This window comes from Perna viridis, chromosome 1 (assembly GCF_037379345.1).
Source record: "Perna viridis isolate PV_CMFRI_1.1 ecotype Kerala chromosome 1, ASM3737934v1, whole genome shotgun sequence".
NCBI lineage: Eukaryota > Metazoa > Mollusca > Bivalvia > Mytilida > Mytilidae > Perna > Perna viridis.
Window position 1 is genome coordinate 35206300 of NC_142445.1, and position 19439 is coordinate 35225738.

Sequence of the window (19439 nt, forward strand, 5' to 3'; positions counted from 1 at the left end):
TGTCTTTAGTTAGTACAACATGTAACCGTTCATTGTATTAAACATATTATTCTGATGCAGCATATTTAACCCTCAGTAATTGCTTTCAAAAAGGTAATTTCATCGCTTTAAAAAAATGTTCCCATTGTATCAATGTATTGAAAAGAAAATGCTCTAAAATTATTTCTATCAAAATTCTGGCAATGGTAATTTGAGGGATGCACTTCAGCAACTTTTCGATAGATCATGATAACTTATTTCATCTTCATTTAATTTGACAGCAATTTTCCAAACATGACCATTGAAAATTTTGAAAATGGCCAAAAAATCAAATAAAAATTTTAAGTTGGTCCCTCATTTTCCTGTCCTTGAGAAAACTTAACATATATCTGGTTCTAAGTTTACACTTAGTCCTTAAGTCAAGCACAACAAATACTGAAAATGTGCATCCTTCCATGTCCTTGAACTAGCCATATCACCATAGTGAGTCCCACTATGTTTTTTCATGGATCAAAAATCCCCACTGCCTTTTTATTCAGGATACTCAAAGGAACATTCATACCAAGTACATCGGTCAATGGGCAAAATTTTATTTGGCTACATACATGTTAATTAGCAAAACTTATAATGCTTTAAAAAGTTAGAGGCTAATTATAAATGCCCATACTTAAAATTTCATTTTTTTATCCAAGATGCTTTTATTGCTTTTTGATGATTTTAATTTTGATGATTGCCCAATGTGAGAGAACGGTTCATAAAACTGTCAAATGTTGTATGCGGCATGCCAAAACACTTAAGGTATTTCGAGACATTCTTGTTACCTAATACAACCTCAAAAAGAGCAGCTCCAGTTGGCTATATGTCTTACACAGAAGTATGAAACTTTGTACCGCACAGTTGGGTTGTTTTCCTGGAAGCATTTGGTAAATAGGGGTGACTGCATATAAGTCTGTATCTACTGTGACGGCAGAATATAAAAGCCATCAAACCGCAGAATGTGTAACTGAAAACAGACAATCAAGTATGCACACAAAATGGTGGATATGCCTGCTCACATGTATCAGCAAACCACTGATATTGTATTTCTGTTTGTTGAACACAGTACACAAAAGAATTTGCTGTATGTCAATTTAACATCTTCGTATTCATTCATAAAGGATAGCGGCACTGATCAATAATCTTGTTGAAGTTCAATCGCCGGTTTGACTGTTTGAGTGACGGCTTTTGTTGATTGCAGTTTACCCAAAATTTTGAATGAAAGCAATCAAAAATGAACTTAACAAATCTAATGAAATGCACTGTGGATGAACATTTTTCTTTAAAAATCCTTATATAAGTTGGACGATAAGTCGAGGGTGGCCATTTCTTGAAAAAAAATATTGACTTATAGTCCGTAAAATATGGTACACTTTCACGTCCAGCAGTCAATTTCACAAACAGTCACAAGAATGACATTGACTGTACGTTGAGACGTCACAATAGAAAATGCATTTGTGATGACAGGATCAATTTCACACATTACAAAATTTCAGGACACTGAACGTCATCAAGTCATAAGAGATGTAATTGTACAACTTTTAGCCGAGGTACACTCTGTAGATGGTTCAATTGCAGTAATCAGGGCTGATCATACTGCTGGGATAAAGGCCTAAATCAGATCTGTTTATACTACTTGATGACAATCCATATTTTTTAATGCTTTCTATGGAAATGATCCATAAAATCCTGAACTTTCTGAAATTTTATCAAAGGCACTATGGAGATATTCACGACCCGTTGAGCGTAAATTGTAGTCAAAATTCGTAGAAAATACAGAAAATCTGTATAAGTAAACACCTCAGCTAAATGAAGGACTATATACCCACATGCAAGAACATATCAATTGAATAAGAGCATCCCAAAAATATAAACACAGATTCTGTAGCTTAATGGCAATACAGGAACTTGAGGATAAAATCTGTTGGTCAGATCTTTCGCATGGTATTCTTACTTCTTAGTTATTACACAGGAATTAGAAATCAGGACTCAAAGAGACAAACTTTGTAATGAACAGCTTCCTATCAACAACCATTACTTGATAACTTTTCAGGAAAAATCATTGAAGCAGTGAAATATTCTCTAACACAGTATCCTGAAGACCTTAAGCTTGTGGTATCTAGTACTTGTGTTCAGACTTCAATAAAACAAAAACAAGTAACAAAGGTATCACTACCTTGTTACATCTGTTGAAGAGTCTTGGTGCAATATACGGAAATTAAAAAAAGCTCAATTATGCAAAAATTCATACTGAGTGAAATGTTCATACCATAGGCAGATCCAAGGGGGAAAAATTTACTAGATTATAGAGGAAATCACTGAGCCATGAAAAAGCTGGGCCCCTAATAGGCCAGTCAGGGGACCCCTCTTTTGAGAATCTTTGGATACATATCTGCATACTGCTATGAAGTCCCAGCTGCTTACAGAGTTTCACCATTCCATGATTACACTTCTGATGAAGAATGTGAGAAACATGGAACTAAAAATTAGCATTATGAGGCAGAAAAGGAACCTAAAGAATGATGTGACCACAATTTTTTTTACGATGATTCACTACGATGTTGGTTGAACTGTATTTTCTATAAGGTACATGTCTTTCTTGGTCTTTTGTAGAACTATTTGTATCTGGCTTCATTGTAATTAAATATCTTATGACTTAATTCTTGTATCCAAAATCAATCCCATTTTATTTTTAATGTTACAAACATAAAATTTGATTTGTGATGTAACTGCTTACTATTTCAAAAGTGTATTTTTTTGTATCCTAAATTCCTAATTATCAATATACTGCAGTGTAAACACAAATATTAAATTTTATGTAATAGGTTCAGCATACTATTTGTCCTCTGTGTCTACAGACTTCACATGCCCTTGGGCTCTGTTGGTACACTCTCTCATCCATCAATAATATGTAAATTAATGAAATAAGTACTGCCTGCATAGTATATGTATTTTCCTATTTCTGTCTTACACAAACATGTTGTACAGTATTAATTCAAAATGTACAAAATAGTCATATTACTAATAAAAATTTGTACAGGGGCTGATCCAGACATTTTGAAAAGGAAGGGGTGCCAGCAAAGGTTCCTAAGAAAAGATGTCTGAATATGCTACAATGAATACAGTTACAAAATTTTACATAATAGTAACTGTCAATATAGGGAGAAGAATAATCAACGGAACCAAGATTTTAGTTAAAATCTGAAGAATATATTCCAAGGACAGACAGAGAATAATTGAGACACACCACAAAGAACATGAAATAGTCAAAACAATGTGCACAAAAAAATGAAGTAAATGAGCAACCCAGACTGTAATAAAAAAAAAACAAAACAGGATCATGAACCATGTGTACTGGTGGGGTAAGCAACAACATCTGCCGGGTTGCTCATAAAATGTCATTTCAGGGGAAAATTAAAGAGAAAAACAAAAGGAAAACTATGACACAGTGAACAAACTGGTTCTCAAAGTGCAGATGGATACACCATAATGATCCACAAATGTAAAAATGATGATAAAATCATTATAATAGGAAAAAATATTGATCCATGATGCATTCCGTCACCCAGATGGTGGAAAATACACTAGGCATCAATCCTTACAAATAAAACAGAGCAAACTTGATTATTTTTTTAGTTGCAGAAGATATATTTTCACTTTGAAAAATTCTGCTATACTTCCTTGTTATAGAATAAATCACGCAGCCATTCTTTTCACATTCACAGCACAATTATAAATCTGAGAAAGATATTCAGCATTTGGAAATCTTGATAAATCCATAACCACACGATTCAATCTGGAAATTTTTACATGATAAAAAAACTGTGCTAAAGAGGTTCAGGTCACAGACAAGACCAATTCATGTCTGGAACTTTGTCACATCATACATTTGTCAGTGTCATCAATGTGTTTATAAACACTAATCAATTAAATAAACTGCAGTGTACATTAAAACTTATAAATCATGAAAGATTTTGGGCCTCTCTCTATGTCATTTTTCGGTTACATACTTTATACTTGTACTGAAGAAAACTGTTCAATTGTATTTGCAACAGCCTAAATTTGTTTAAGCAATCACTTCATGAAACAAATATGGCATGAAAGAATACAATTTTTTTAGGTTGCCATTCAAACCAAAATTTAGGTATTAGACATTTTGAGAAATAAAAGTTTTTTTTTCACTTTCATTTAAATATCAGATTTGAACAATGTTTGATAAAAATATTGAAAAATGGGTCAAAGAAGAAAGAGCAGAACACCGTTAACCAAAAGCAGATGTCCGATAAACCTGACAAAGATACAATGATATGGGACCCGTACCTAATGCTGGATACAAAATATTTAGAGGCTGGGATTGATAGTTGCTGAGAAAAGTGTTAATTAAACATATTCCTGCCCGACCAGCATTCACCACACTATAACTTACATAGATGTAAACCCTCCTAAACTCTGCAGGAGACTTCCGCAAAATATACCAATCTCCCTACACAATGTTTTCTCCTGCACAGGAGACACAAATCTCTCATATTTGAAATTTCCTGATGCAAGACCTCCTATGATTTGTTCCCCCCCCCATTTTTTACAGGCACCATCTTTGTTGTAATGTACACAAATATCATTGCTCTTGTATGCCCTTGGTTAATTTAATGCTTTGAATAGCTGATAAATGTTTGGATACTCTCTAGACTTTTCTTGATCAACAAGGAAACCCTGCATAGTTAACAATTTCGAATGGACAGTTATGTCTATGACAAGGTTGGCAATTTGATTAAATTTTTAACCAAAAGGATGCTTACTCTAAAGGAGAATAAACAATGACATTTAAAATCTGTTATTTCCAACACTCCCATTAAGAAAGAAGAAATATCGTTTCAAATATTTACCAAAAAGGGACTAAATTGGGCACATCGCAACAAGGCTAAAATTTTCTCCATTCAATGCCATTTAGGGAGTGACTTAGCATACTACAAACCATATGCATATATTAAACTCTATTTCTGTATTGTATATGGAGGAGTAAATGATGTAAAAAGACATGCAGAAAATGCTGGTCAAAACTTTTTACTCCTCTAAAATTTAAAGTTACTCACTGATTTTAACAGCATCAGGATTTTGTACTGGTTGTGGTGTTGATGAGTTTGTCATCTCAAAAATATGGACTGGTTCACTGTTTGTTGCATTCATGGTTTGGTCAGCTCCACTACTTCCTACAATATACATAGATAAGTTATGTCTTCCATCCCACTAGAAGATCATTCTGCATTAATAAAATACAATAAACCCATTAGCTTTTAAAAAAATTATCCATGTTTCAGCTAAACCTATTGACCCAAATGTTTGGGGAGCATTTTTTAACAAATTTATTTTAAGTCTGAATAAGTCTCCAAATCCAGTCAAAAACTTTGAAAAAGTTTTGCCTACCCACCAACCCTAGTTTTTTTTTTTTTTTAAGTTACTGCATAAATGTATTTTTTTTCTTTGCCTTGGAACTATTTTAATTCCAATACTAGACCTTAGTATAATATATGTTCAAAGTACAATGCAGGAGATACAGAAACTAAGAAATTAGTCCAAAGAAAAGTGCCATATTAAATAATTAATCTAGTCAGAAAAAAATCTATGTTTAATTAAAGTCATCAAAAGCAATATCCCACTGATGGACAGCCCAGCATTTTTATGTCTGAAGCTGGTTAATTAGATACCTGTTACATTTGCAACTTCATAAGATGTTTCAATAACTTGTCGACTGATGGTAACTCTACGATCTTTACTGCGCTTGGACTTAGTCTTAGATATAATGGGAGTTATATCAAGTGGTTCTGTAGGAGGGTTGTACTTGATAGAACTTCTGCGGCGTATAATGTTTGGAATTTTCCCTCTATTGTCTTCTTCATCAGTATGAATCACATGCTTTTCTGAATCCAGGTTACCATCATCATTTTGGTCATCAAATTCTGGGACATCATTTATTACCACAGGGGATTGTACATCCTGCTGAATTTCAGTGTCACTAGTTGGATCCAGTTTCTTTCTGCAGTTATCCTCATCTAGCAACATACAAAACAATACAAATTATATTACTTAAAATGGTATTATTATAAAAATGCTAAAAACATTAAAACTCTAATATACATACAAAAACAGAAGAACCTTATAAATCAATGTACATGTATATGTAAAATTTCTACATCCATCATGAGCTAATATAACATGAGTGAAACTTTTTTTATGTTAAAGAAGTTGGTTAGGAAACATCTGTACTTTTAAAATCAGGTTCTAGCTCTTATTAAGCTACATAATATAAAAAAAAATGATTTTTTTATCTACAATTCAAAGACAATTATTTTATAATCCCGACATTGCTTAAAAGACAATGTGAAATGTACATGTATAAGAGTCCCTGTTTATAGTAAGGTACATAAAAAAGATGAACAAATTACATCAAACTTACATTTCAAGTTTGGAATTTTCAGTTAAAACATGAAGTTAATTCTTAAAATCAAATTCCCAATTTCTATTCAACATAATTAAGTTCTTAACACTCTTTACATGCTCCAAATTTTTCATTTGGCAAATTATGAAAAATGAAACCAAAAATCAGGAGGTTTTTGAGTTTATTATTCTAGGTCCTAGAACATATATACACATCTGATATGAAACCTCTATAAGATTTAAATAAAATTGATATAACTTAATTACATCACCGGCAATATTCATGCAGTGATAAGAGCAAGGTATAAAAAAGTAGCACAAGTTCTAAGACTCCACCATATACTTAAAACAGTCCCGCATCAGGAATTTATATTCTGTGGCAAAAAACTTTAAGATTCTCAGGCCACTTTAAAAAAAAATCTATGCAGGAGGGAGGCTTATTTTTTTTTTTTGATCAGAAGCAAGTTTTGTTTTGTTTTTTGCGAGAAATATCATCCTATTTAACAATTCTGTAAACATACAGGATGTTGGACAGTTAAATCAAATACTCCATGGCATTAAAACTTCACTGGCATATGAGATATGGCAAGAAATAAGAGCCATCTCTCCGCCACGAGACATACTTTCATTTTTAATGATCAATGTAAAATAACAGTCTCATTCGCATCGTACTTTTTACCTATCTGTCAAGCGTGCAGACGAATCTGTTAACTAAGTAAAAGTCGATTCTGGACTGGATATGAAAATTTCTGTAACGGATATGAAATTTCCAAATTTTACCATAATAAAAATCGCAGATGCAGGAGGGTTTTAGGGATGCGGCAGCGCATGAGAACCTAACATATTTTTTTTTTAGCCAAATCCAGATTTTTTTTTAAAAGTCTGGGCAGGAAAATGGTTTCGGTTTTATAATTTTGTCATTGGTATAATTTCTGTGCTTGACAGGAAGGTTCAAAACACTCGGCAGATGCAGTTATTTGACACAGATTAAAGTATGGCCACTTATATCAGGCAAAATTGTTTTCTCGGAAGATTTTGATGCCAAGGAGTATCAATGGATTATCATCAATAACTTTTCCTCCACATGCACATATAATGAATATTTATCGATTTGAGCAGTGATTTGTAAAATATTTCACAAAAAAGTTCCTCTATTTGCTTCTGATAAAAAAAAAAAAGCCGCCCTTCTGCATCTTTTTTTTAAGTGGCCTGAGAACCTAGCCATTTTTTTTGCATGGCCTAAGTGATGAATGGTCTCCATCTCATTATAATTTTAGTCAAAAAATGACATTTACCAGAAAGAAAGAAGACAACCAAAATACAAGTTTGCAGATTGTTATAATTGATAACAGTAAGAAATGAACTGCTTCTCCAAAAGAAATCAAAAGATTTAAAGATTGGTGTCAAAACATTTCTTAATGTCTGCACTCCTTTACATGTATTGGAATGAGAGAAAGTAAACTAGGAAAAATGCAGCATTTACCTGGAACAAGTATGGTTCTTCTCCTTCTTCTGAAAGACACCCCACTCTTCATAGCCTCATCCTGTAGTATACTAACTGGAACTAAAATAGCAAATATATAATGCTACAGTAATAAAATTGATTGCCCTATGCTTTTTTTAAATTTTTGTCCTTATCAACTATCCTTATCATAAGGTATACGAGCAGGTAAGGAGGCTTTATCAAATAAACAAAAGTGCTTAAGCACATACCATGGCCATTCTACTAGTCCCACAACCTTGCAATAATTAGACACTCTAGAGAGCCTGAATATCTCACCTGGAAAAAAATGAGAAATTTGATGGCCATACTATTTGATCAAGCAGGACAAGAACAATCCAATCATTTATTATTTACCAGAGGTTCATACTTACTCCACTAAAAAAATTTGTCAATTTTATTAGAGGGATCATTTCATTCATTGAAAAGTTTCTATCTAACGTGGTTTTCAAATTATTAGCTAAAAACAGCAAAACACCAGTTTACTTTCAAGGGCAAGAAAAAAATACCAGTGTTTCATATGTTTTAAAAACTACGGTCGGTAGGTGGGCATAATTTGTGTTGTAGACACATTAAGACTTTAATAGTGCCTGCTAAAAATAGCAACAAAAACTCTAGGGTAGACAGAAAAAGTTAGAGTCATTAGGAATAGTAGAAACACAGGTTATTTGTTTTTAGGCCTAAGGAGTCTTTTTCAACTTCAAACAAATTAAAGAGCAAAGAATTTGCAAACTGAACTATTGCCTATTTTAAGGATCTGTATACTGTGAAAGTACTTCTATTCGTGGGTACAAATTTTCATGGTTTAGGGAAAGATTACCAGTTTGCAGATTATTGAGTTTGTGAATTTAACAACTCTATTATATAAATGAATGAGAAATTTACTTGAAGTTGGGAACCAAATTTTGGGGTTCATCAAACTCATAAAAACCATGAAAATTTTTACTCCATGAACAATAATACTTCCACAGTAAATAAAGAAGTACTTCAATACAAGCTAAATTAGAGGACTTCAGTTAAATAATGATGGATGGCAATGGATAGTATAAGTTCATACTGAATATTGGTTCATGTTAGCTTTATAAAGGATGATTGGGTGATATACCCAATAACTTCAATTTGTCTCACTCAAAGACTGAAAACTGACACTGTATTCTATGGTTGACAACAACTTACACTCATTATCTGGAGTGTCAACTCTTGTCTGAGAAATAGATCTTCTTGAAACTGGAGTTTCTTTGGGTACATCACCTGAATAAAAGAAAGGAAGAAAAAACGCTAAACAAGATAGTGTACTGTAACATATCAGCCTACCTTTCAGTCACAGCCATGAAATGGCATTTATCTTCAAAATTCATATCACAATGACAAACTTAAAACATGACACTGAAAAATGTATTAATACACAATGTATTCTAAAGATGGTGAGAAAGAAAAAAATGTTTTTCAGATTAAACATTAGAATATCATCTTGCTTTGCAAACACCTACATATACTTAACAAATACTGCTTTTGTATATACTTATATTCATGATTTTTTAGTTTGTGAAGTATAAAAAATTATTAACAAAATTTTACATCTTGTTGGAAATACATGTTCCAAGAAAGTTAGTACTTCATGAAAAACTGTTCTTCAAGGGTATAAAGTGTTTGAGTTCATACTACTAACTAATAACTTAAAAAGTATATACTACTTTAAAAAATAGGAAAGTATAGTTTTTACGCAGTAATTAAAATTCTAAATTAAAACATACCAATGCCATGCACTGTTCTTTTGACAACAGGGCTCTGAACACTGAAGAAACCAAAATCAATTGTCTTCCTTTGCACTTCAGCTTCTGCTTTGTTCTTCAACCCTTCTTTAAATTCAGCAAACATTGATTTTCCTAATGGTTTCTTGGACACCTGTTTAGAAATTTTCTTCTGCAAATGTAGAATTTCATTCATTAGAGTGTATGTACTACATCAACTATTTTGTGGATTGTTAATTTTCTGTTTACATCTAAGCTTGTTAAAGAAGACAGTATACACTCTGAAACTGGTTAAATACAAGAACAAAAGCAAAATACATTAATATAGCATATTACAGAGTTTAAATTATTAATTAAAAATATTCAAAAACCACAAAACTGCACCAAAACATGTGTTATTCATATTCCATCATGTCAACTCTGCAATGAACAGTAATCCATTTGTGTACTGCAGGTGTTGTTAAGGGGCTTGACAACATCTCAAAGTCTATAGAAATGATTTCTCAGAAAATTTATCCCCCATTTGTAATGTCAATACCACTTTATATAAGACAAAAATTAAATTTAATGTATACATTTTCCAATACTTTTTTGTGAATAAAACTATCAGGAAAACCACTGGTTTTCTATCAGTGAAAATGAAATACTGTCAGACCGAAGAAATGTCGAGTAAAAATGCCTTTGGACCAACAGAAATTTTTATTTTTTTTCAGTAAGCCAAATAGGAGAAATGTACCCAATTTGAGATTCTGTCCAGTAATCTCTGAACCAATTTTCTGTATACAGTTCTATGTGAAAAATCAGACCATTTACTCACAATACAAATGGTGACCTATTGGACCTTTTTACATTTGGAAGTGAACTGTTTATTAAATCAGTTTTTTTCATATTTAAATTCTGAGTCATCCTTCAGTTGGCATACTTGCAAGACAGTGTGGGGTCTTGGAATAGACCAAAGTGACATTGCTGTAGTCTAGCTAATTATAAGACATTCTCTGAGGGACAATGCAGTAGTCTAGTCAACTGTTAAACATACTCTAAAGGGACAATACAGTGGTCTTAAAAATTGTAAGACATTGATGGAGTACAGTCTGGTATTCTGAAGGCTGGACCTTAAACCAACAACCATTGATATCAATTAACAGCTCTCCAAACATACTGTCTATAAGGGGTGGCAGGTGAGGCCCATAAAAATAGTCTATAGCATTAAGAACTCCTAGCAACAGAGTTAGATTAAAAGTAACATTACATAATATACCTTAGTAACAGGTTTCTTTGGCTGAATACATGACAAATTCCACTCATTGTCTTGCAATTTAACTAGACCTCTGAATTTTGCATGAACATCTTCTACCTACATGTACAAAGACAAGACATTATTGGATTAGAAAGTTATGTCAACTAAAATGGTTTTTGATGCCAAATTGACCAGGCTAGTGGTTTTGCAAGGTAAATGCAACACTTTCCTGTAAAAGTTCAAGTTCAAGTTCGAATTTTTATGAGAAAGTACTGAGTGCTCACTAAGCCGTCTCATAAAAAAAGCATGAAAGGGTTTATTATATATATAAGTTTGTAATTATAGGATAACTAATTAAAGCATGTGGATATACATTTGTGCCTTAAATATTAATCACAAATACTCATACTCAGTATAATTTAAATGGCTTTGCCTTTCAACAGAAAGGATCATGTTTCAGATATTGATGGTCTCTTACTAATCATCCTTTTTTGGATATAAGAATACATGTATCCATTACCAGTACTACATGTACCATACCATGCTTCTGACATTAGCATGTAAAACTATTAGAAATTGAGAAATCGGTATACAAAGGCAGGAGATATTAAGAGATCTTCCTACACCTTAATTTAACTAGATATCAATTAGATGGGAGCCATCTCTGTGGGCCCCGCTGTCAACGGTTCTCAAGAAATAGAGCGGACACAATTTGTTAAGAATGGAAAGTACGACCGACAGACGGACCTTTGACCTAGGAAGTTGTACAACATTATGACATACCCTCTGGTGTTGGTTAATATATATGTCAAGTCAACTTTGAAATCATAACGGTTCTCAAGATATGGAGCGGACACGATCTTTACCACAGGACATGGGGTTGTGAACTGAAACCAAAGTTTTTGACCTTGACCTTTGACCTAGGAAGTTATGCATACATTACAACACACACTCTGGTGTTTGTTACTATATACATTTTAAGTATATATTATGAAATCATAACGGTTCTCTAGATATAGAGTGGACACGAATTTGTCACGGACGGATGGACAGACTGATCACTATAGGGCGACCAGCCTAAGGCGGGGCCCTAATAAAAATTTTCTAGGCTGAAAAGAAAAAGAAGAAAAAAACAAAACTGATTTTCAACCAATGAAGTTTACTTACAGTCAAATCTGAAAAAACTGACCCCTGAGTAAAACAAAAACCAGTCTTTACTATCCTTAAAAGGGCACACCAAAATACTTCAACCCCGTCACATTTTTTGCGCCTGTCCAAAATCAGGAATTTCTGACCTCTGTATGTATTGTTTCATTTTCATTTCCAGTTTACATTTATGTTGCTGAAGTATATAGGAGAAACTTTTTCGCTGTACCTGTGTATAGTGATGTTTTGGGGCCAGCTACAGCCTGCTCTGTGGTGTGCGGGTTTCCTCATTGTTCATTGAAGACCCATGGGTGGCCTTGATATTTGCCTTGCATTTCATCCCAGTCATTCTTGTTATTCATGTAGATATATCCTTAAGTCCCTCTCTGCCATAATCAATACATTTTAAACCCATGTAAACCAAACATCTGCCTTACAAAAATCCTTCAATTCAAAGGGGTTTGATTAAGACAGGTTTCAAATTTTTACCAAAACATGAGTATATACTTGACAAAAGTTTTTTGACCAACCTGAAAATAGATCATATCCCAGAAACCCTGTAAGTCTGTAACTGTAGTCTCCTTGTCCCCTCTTTTATATTGGCAATTATCAACCAGCTCCTCAAACTGCTTAAATCTCTGGTCCATTAACAACTGTGCCTGTCCTATTACAGTTCTAAGCTGACCTCTAACTACAAAATAATAATAAGAAGAAATCTGTGAGCAATTCAATCACAATATAAGGGAAATAAACTAAGTCCTAGGTAAACAGGGAGTTGTCAAAATTTTCCAAAAATGAATCCCACTATTTGACATACCTACATGATAAATGTGTTAAATTTCAAGCCTTGGTGATGAGTAATTGCTGAGAAAACTGTGATGGAAAAAGTTGTTACAGAAGGAAACACTGACAAGCAATTCAAACAATTGAGTAACTTCAATTGAGGTACTTTTTTCACCCATTTTTTCACTGCTGAATTCAGAATCACACTTCGTGTTGCATTTACTTTACCGTATATACCCGAGTATAAGTGGATCCGCCTATTAGACCCCCCTCTTCAGCCAAAAATTTCTGGAACCTAGCCTTGACCTGCATATAAGTCGTACTCATTTCTGACGGCTGCATCGCTAACATTCCTTACCACTTATAATAATGAGTATACCTGTTTGTTTTGGTAACTTCAATAAATATTGAAATAAATAATTCTTTTTAAATAAAAAAAATAGTTTTTTTCATAGTAGCAAATAGTTAAATTCCAGAAAAGCCTTGTGGATTGATTTGATACGGCCCTTTTCTCATTCATTCCAATTTTGGTTCAAAATTAAAATCACAAAGAATAAAACAGAAAGTTTATGATACTCTAACAACTCATTCGAAGATATTTTAGTAAGTTAAGAGGTTTTATCTTAGAGAGAAAAAAATCATAAAAAGAATTGTCATTACCAACTTAAATATTTAGTACTTACTAATAAAACCGTAAAAGAATCATAATTCTATAAATAAGTACTAGAAAAGAAAGCCTGCAATCTTATTGGCATGTCAATAAACAAAGAGTACTAAAATCTCAAAATATTCACAGTATCATGAAATCTATATCTAAGTTACCATTTATTATACATGGTCCTGATGACACCTGTCTTGGGCTGAAACATGTCAATCTGAATAAATCTATTTCTTAGGAGTGTAAAATGTTGTCTTCTTTGCTATATATATCAAACATACATAAATGAGTACAGTTAAAAGTATATATCATGGTTTGTGGCACCTAGATCAGATATTCGGTTAAAAGCATACATTGGCCAGGTGTTATTCAAACCAGGAAAAATATAATAATTAATAGTCTTTACCATCTTCTGACAAATCAGCTGTTTCAGCATTAACGTCCTCCCATTTATGACATAGACTATCTAGTTTCTCAGTTTCTTCTTTTAAAATCTGTCTAAAATGGTTTACACCTTCACTTTCTTCATGTACATCTTCACTGACTATCAGTTTTGGTTCTTTTTCAGTGGCTGCTGGTTCCACTTTTTGAAGTTCTTTAAAATCAAAAGTGAAAAACCAAAATTTAAAACCGATCAATCACATCTATATTAAAGAGCAAATGTTGATAACTCCTATTGATCACATCGAACAAAATAAACAAGCATGTACAAAGCCAATAAAAACAATTGCTAAAATTTTCTGGTTGTTCATATTATTTAATTTCTTCTCTTTTTGAGTATAATATTTAGCACATACTATGACTTTGTCTTCTTCCTCGTGTTACTCTCTTAGTTGTTGGGTGAGAAATTCTACTGGATTTCTTTCCTTTTTTGGTTGCTTTTTTGTACTTATTTGTTTTTTCCTCCTCTTCGTAACTGTTATCCACTGATTGATCTACTAATTGTTCCTCATAAACATGGCCATCTATCAAAAAAAAAAAGAGTAAAAAATTTAAACCCTGCCTACAGAGGTCTGTCAGAGACACATATACTTTTCAAGAAATTATTTTTCTGATTTTGGCATGTGTTTGTTTCATAGTTTAGTTGAAAAAAATATTTTGCATCATGCAGACTTGATCAAATTGCACCCTCTTTTGTTTGTATTGTCAGTCCCATAATACTAGGGCTTAAGAATGTGAAATTTAGCCAGGTGTTTTATAGGTTGATTTCTATAGTAGGAAAACTAACTAAGTGACAAATTTGATATAGGAATGAAAAGCAAAATGTTTGTAAGTCATACGACTATTCATCAAAATTATTTTCCAGTTTGATGAATTGTCTTGTGAGCATTCACATCATACATAATCAGAAACTTTGTAAACAGAAATTAAACTGATGTAGAGTTATTTTACCTTCAAAGTACTCCTCTGCATCTAACCCAGGACCTTCTCTAGTTTCATCTACATGCTTCTTTTTCTTTCCTTGTGACTTATGACTTCTCTTTCCCGACCCAATATCAGTTTCAATGTCATTTTCATTGTATGATTCATCATCAATGTCTTTGTTTATTGCTGCCTTTGCCCTGGAAATTGAACTTTTATCTACACTTTCCCGCTGTACATCTTGATCACTATCTGACAGTTTAATACTTTTACCTTTTGTTTTTCTTTTCCTTGACTTTTGAAAGAAAACTTGTGCATCATCACCAGCAACTAATTGATTCTCATCAGAGAAACTGTCTACAATTTCAAATTCATGGTCATCTTCTGAACATTTCTTGCTTCCTGTATCATCTTTTTTGTTCACATTTTTTATCAATGACAAAAACTCTGTGCTAGCCTCAGAATCAGAAGTTCCTGTGATTTCAAATGACTTTTTACCTTTTTTAATGCTGTCAATGCGCTTATTAGTGGCACTGTGTCTCAGTCGCAAATTGTTATTGCATGAACTGGCATCTGACTCTGAATCGAAAACAAAAGTTTGTCTGTTGACAGCAGGGTTTGGTTCTTCAGTAGCTACATCCTCTGTCCTGAAACAGAAAAAAATAGCAATGTCAACAATGCAGCGTTTCAAAGGTGACTCTTGAAATAACAAAGCTATTTTCTTAATACAGCAAAGCCTATTTTATTACTTTAATTCAGAATTTTGATTACAATCAATAATTTCAACAATAGTCAATAAATTTAAGTGAAATTAGCCATTGTATGAAAATATGCCTCTTTATGATGACAATAATAATTGTAATTTGTGATGAGGGGGAAAACTATAAAAATTTAAAATCAATGTTTATCTAAAACATAGTCTTACACAGTTTATATCTGCAACCACTCATTATATGTTTTGTTTTCATATGATATAAAAGGAAATTAGATCCTTTATTATTAAGGAGAACTGAAAAAAAAAAAAAAAAATTGACTGACCTTCTCTGGGTAAGCTTCTCATGTAAAATTGCCATGTCTATTTCATTTGAATCCAAATAATAAATGAATGACAGTCACAGTAAGTAATGCATACAAAAATAACATGATATTGCATGTGTTGTCTTACTAGGCATACCCTAACTAGTACAAGAAGTTGATATTGGACATTAACCAAAGTGATTTAAAATTTATGTCCCATCTAAATGAAGCCAGATACTAAATTTGAAATAAATCCATCCAGTGGAAGCCAAGATTTTAAGACAAAAATTTCTCTATCATTCCATACAGTGAAAAATGCCAAAAAAAAGTCCCATAAAATAGGAAGCCAATGACCCAAAAAGGCTTACAACATATGCCCATCCATGTAAAGCCATATACCAAATTTTAAATCATTTCGTTCATTGAAAGCCAAGATTATTGCAACAAAATTTGGCAGGGATGGAGGAACAAGGTTATTCCAACATACCCAGATGTGTGAGGGTATTATAATTTGTATTTCTGATATTTTTTCATGGTGTAATGATTGGTTTCTTTGTTATCAATAACTGGGTCAGTTGTTACCTTTGTTGTTTTGACAAGCTTTTCTTTTTCGTCTTTTTTGACTGTTCTCTCTCCAGTAGTGCAGCAGAATATGACAATCTTGAATAAAAGGTAACAGAAACATGCTGAACAGTTATATACTAGTATTATTGTGATATTTTTACATTTTTTCTACTTAAAAATATCCTGTTTTTCGTTTTTGTTTTTGGGGGGAAGGGTCTAATTTCGGTGTTCTCAAGCATCTTCACAACAACTTAACACTTTTCTTATAAACTTATGTAAAACCTTAATATCAGTAACCACCCTTTAATGATCAATTTCTTGATTATTTGTTTTCTTTCCAAAGTTCCAATCACAATTCATTCATATCATTTTTCTTTTACCAAGACGGTCTTTTATTATACTTAATATCACAAATGATTACAGATGCACACATTTCAAAATTGTCCTAACCTTTTCCTTGTTCTAAAACTTGGTGTGACACCGACATAAGATTCCACTTCAGTCATTGAACCATTCTGGTTACCTCCAATGACCATACTTGCAACTGTCTGTGACATAAAGGTGCTTGCAAAGGGCATCCCTGTCTTATTCACTTCAGGTTTATTTCTCAGTTGATTTGCCATATTAGTTTTGTTGACATTTATCACCTCATCGGCAGTTTCTTCGGACAGATTTTCATCTTCATTTTGATATGAGTTTTCAGAGTCTTTGGCTTTGACAGATTCACACTCATTCTCCCTGTATATCAATGTTAGAAGGTTTAGCCAAACATAGCAGTACATTATAAGTCTTATTGTTTGTGTATAGGATAGCTGAGATTTTCAGCATGTTTGAGAGGATGTTGTTGAAGAGGAAGTTAGAGAAATTACAGTTTAATTATGTAGATGTATGTAAATATCTACCATTTAATACATGTTATACAGACCATAAGATAAATGAGAATTCTGAAAACATTTAATCTTACTTTGTTTCCTTTATGTTGCTCATTTCTACATCATCTTCCATTAGGTCTTCACTGACTGGACTAGTTTTGGTACTTTTTCGTTTAGAGCTTTTGACATCTTGAAAAAAAAAAAAAAATTAAAAGTCATCTATTAAGAACAAAACATAAGAGACTTTCTGTACTTGTCATGTATGTTTATATAGAAATGAAGCAATTAGGGTAAGATGCTCAATAAAAACTCTATTAATGCTTTTTTGCCTATGAAACCACTGATGTTCACTTTTTTCATTGGCATTGAAACAGTCTTTAGATTTTTAAAAGTGATTCAATGTCAATCAAATGGGGATGAAAAATAAAGTAAACAGTCAAATGAAGACTAGAAAAACTGTGAGCAAAGTTTACTTAAGGAAATCCCTACATAGTATTTGGTCAAAATGTGAACTCATTGTTGAAACAGGAACATGATGTCACTTCAGTCTGAAACTGAATCCCATGATATTGCATACCTACATTAATAAAAAAACTTTCAGTCAAAATATCAAGTAGCTGTGATAAGTAGTGGCAGAGAAAACTGCACAAAGAAAGTTGTTGAAGGACAAAGGGGCAGACTCTATCTTCACTATACACATTTATGTACATGTAAACTACCATCAGCCTAAATTTTAATTTCTCCACTCTTCACAGTAGAGTCACCATTTTCCTACACTGTGTCTCCACTAAATCAATAAAGAGCTGTGCTTTAAGCGTTTGATACGCCCGTTGCCCTTTAAACTTTTGTACTTTTAATGAATTTATATGATCAACTAGAAATACTGTGAGCCCTGTCAAATACCCTCCCCCAATCCCCCGTACAAAAAAAAGTAAATAATAAAATACAAAAAAAAATTTGGCGCTATCAAGGCTACCTTAAGTTTAATTAAGTTTGTTGTCTCAATTTTTCACCCATACATTTCTGTCTTGTTCAAAACACACTTTCTGACAATGTTACCAAGTACCTTTTATATTTATTAGTTGATCATCATAACAAAATGGTCCATTTTCAATGATTTTTTCAACAAATACAATGTAAATTTCCTTGGCCATTTCTGGCTTTTTTTTAAAAGAGTAAAACTTCATACACGGAAATGTAAAATTTGACATATATACAAATCAGAAGGGAGCTTACTTCAATAGATATGAACAATCCACCAAAGTTTCATAAAAGTTATTGAAAATATTTTAGAGTTATTGTGCGATAACTTGATAATCCCCCTTTTTTATGTATAAAAATTCATAACATGGAAATGAAAAATCTGAAATTGATAAAAATCGAAAGGGACCTTATGTCAATAGATATGAACAATTTATCAAATTTTAATTAAAATTGATGAAAGTGTTTTTGAGTTATTGTCAGAAAACTTGAAAATTACCCCTCTTTTTAAGTATGTCTTTTACGGGCCTATAAAAACAGCGCTTGATACTTTTCGTTTATTTTTTCTGTATATAACTCAAATGATTTTAACCTTTAAGAATCATTAAATACATTCTGTCATGTAAACAAAAGAATTAAACTACAAACATATTTTGAAATGGTGACTCCACTATATATAATCTCCACTGTGAAGAGAGGAGAAAATAAAATTAGCATTGAGATTAGTGTACCTCCTGCAAAGCCAGGGGTATGAATACCAAAACATGTAGTGATACAAGAATATACATGTAGCAAACACTTAATTTGATTACAATTCTTTAAAGATATTTTACTTACTTCTATTTGATCTTCTTGTTTTTGGTGGGGAAATATTGTTAGAGTTGTCTCCCTTCCTCTTATTTCCTTTCCTTTGCTTTCTTTTTGTATCTCTTTTCACTGAAACCTTTGATGTATTTTGGGTTGAAGTATTTACTTCAGGGTCTAAAATTCAATTCATACATGTATTTTGAAGGTTGCTATTGAAAATTTTAAGTAAAAACCAATTTTTTAATTATTTTTTTTATTAAGTTTTCCATTAATACAATACAGTAGTTAAAAAATATTGAGTCATAAGGATGCA

General features: G+C 32.5%; 1 protein-coding gene across 1 annotated transcript in view; it reads right to left on the reverse strand.

The window, feature by feature from the left end:
* LOC148628518 (uncharacterized) overlaps positions 1-19439 on the reverse strand; it is a 54123-nt gene that overhangs the window by 23523 nt on the left and 11161 nt on the right. The window contains exons 11-24 of the mRNA XM_088588848.1: positions 19157-19300; positions 17431-17527; positions 16917-17204; positions 16485-16562; positions 14916-15532; positions 14321-14488; positions 13930-14118; positions 12613-12773; positions 10958-11053; positions 9703-9871; positions 9125-9199; positions 7931-8011; positions 5718-6062; positions 5106-5222 (exon numbers count right to left, since the gene is read on the reverse strand). Coding sequence (XP_088444974.1) covers positions 5106-5222; positions 5718-6062; positions 7931-8011; positions 9125-9199; positions 9703-9871; positions 10958-11053; positions 12613-12773; positions 13930-14118; positions 14321-14488; positions 14916-15532; positions 16485-16562; positions 16917-17204; positions 17431-17527; positions 19157-19300 — 2625 coding nt within the window. The remainder of the gene's footprint in view (positions 1-5105; positions 5223-5717; positions 6063-7930; positions 8012-9124; positions 9200-9702; positions 9872-10957; positions 11054-12612; positions 12774-13929; positions 14119-14320; positions 14489-14915; positions 15533-16484; positions 16563-16916; positions 17205-17430; positions 17528-19156; positions 19301-19439) is intronic.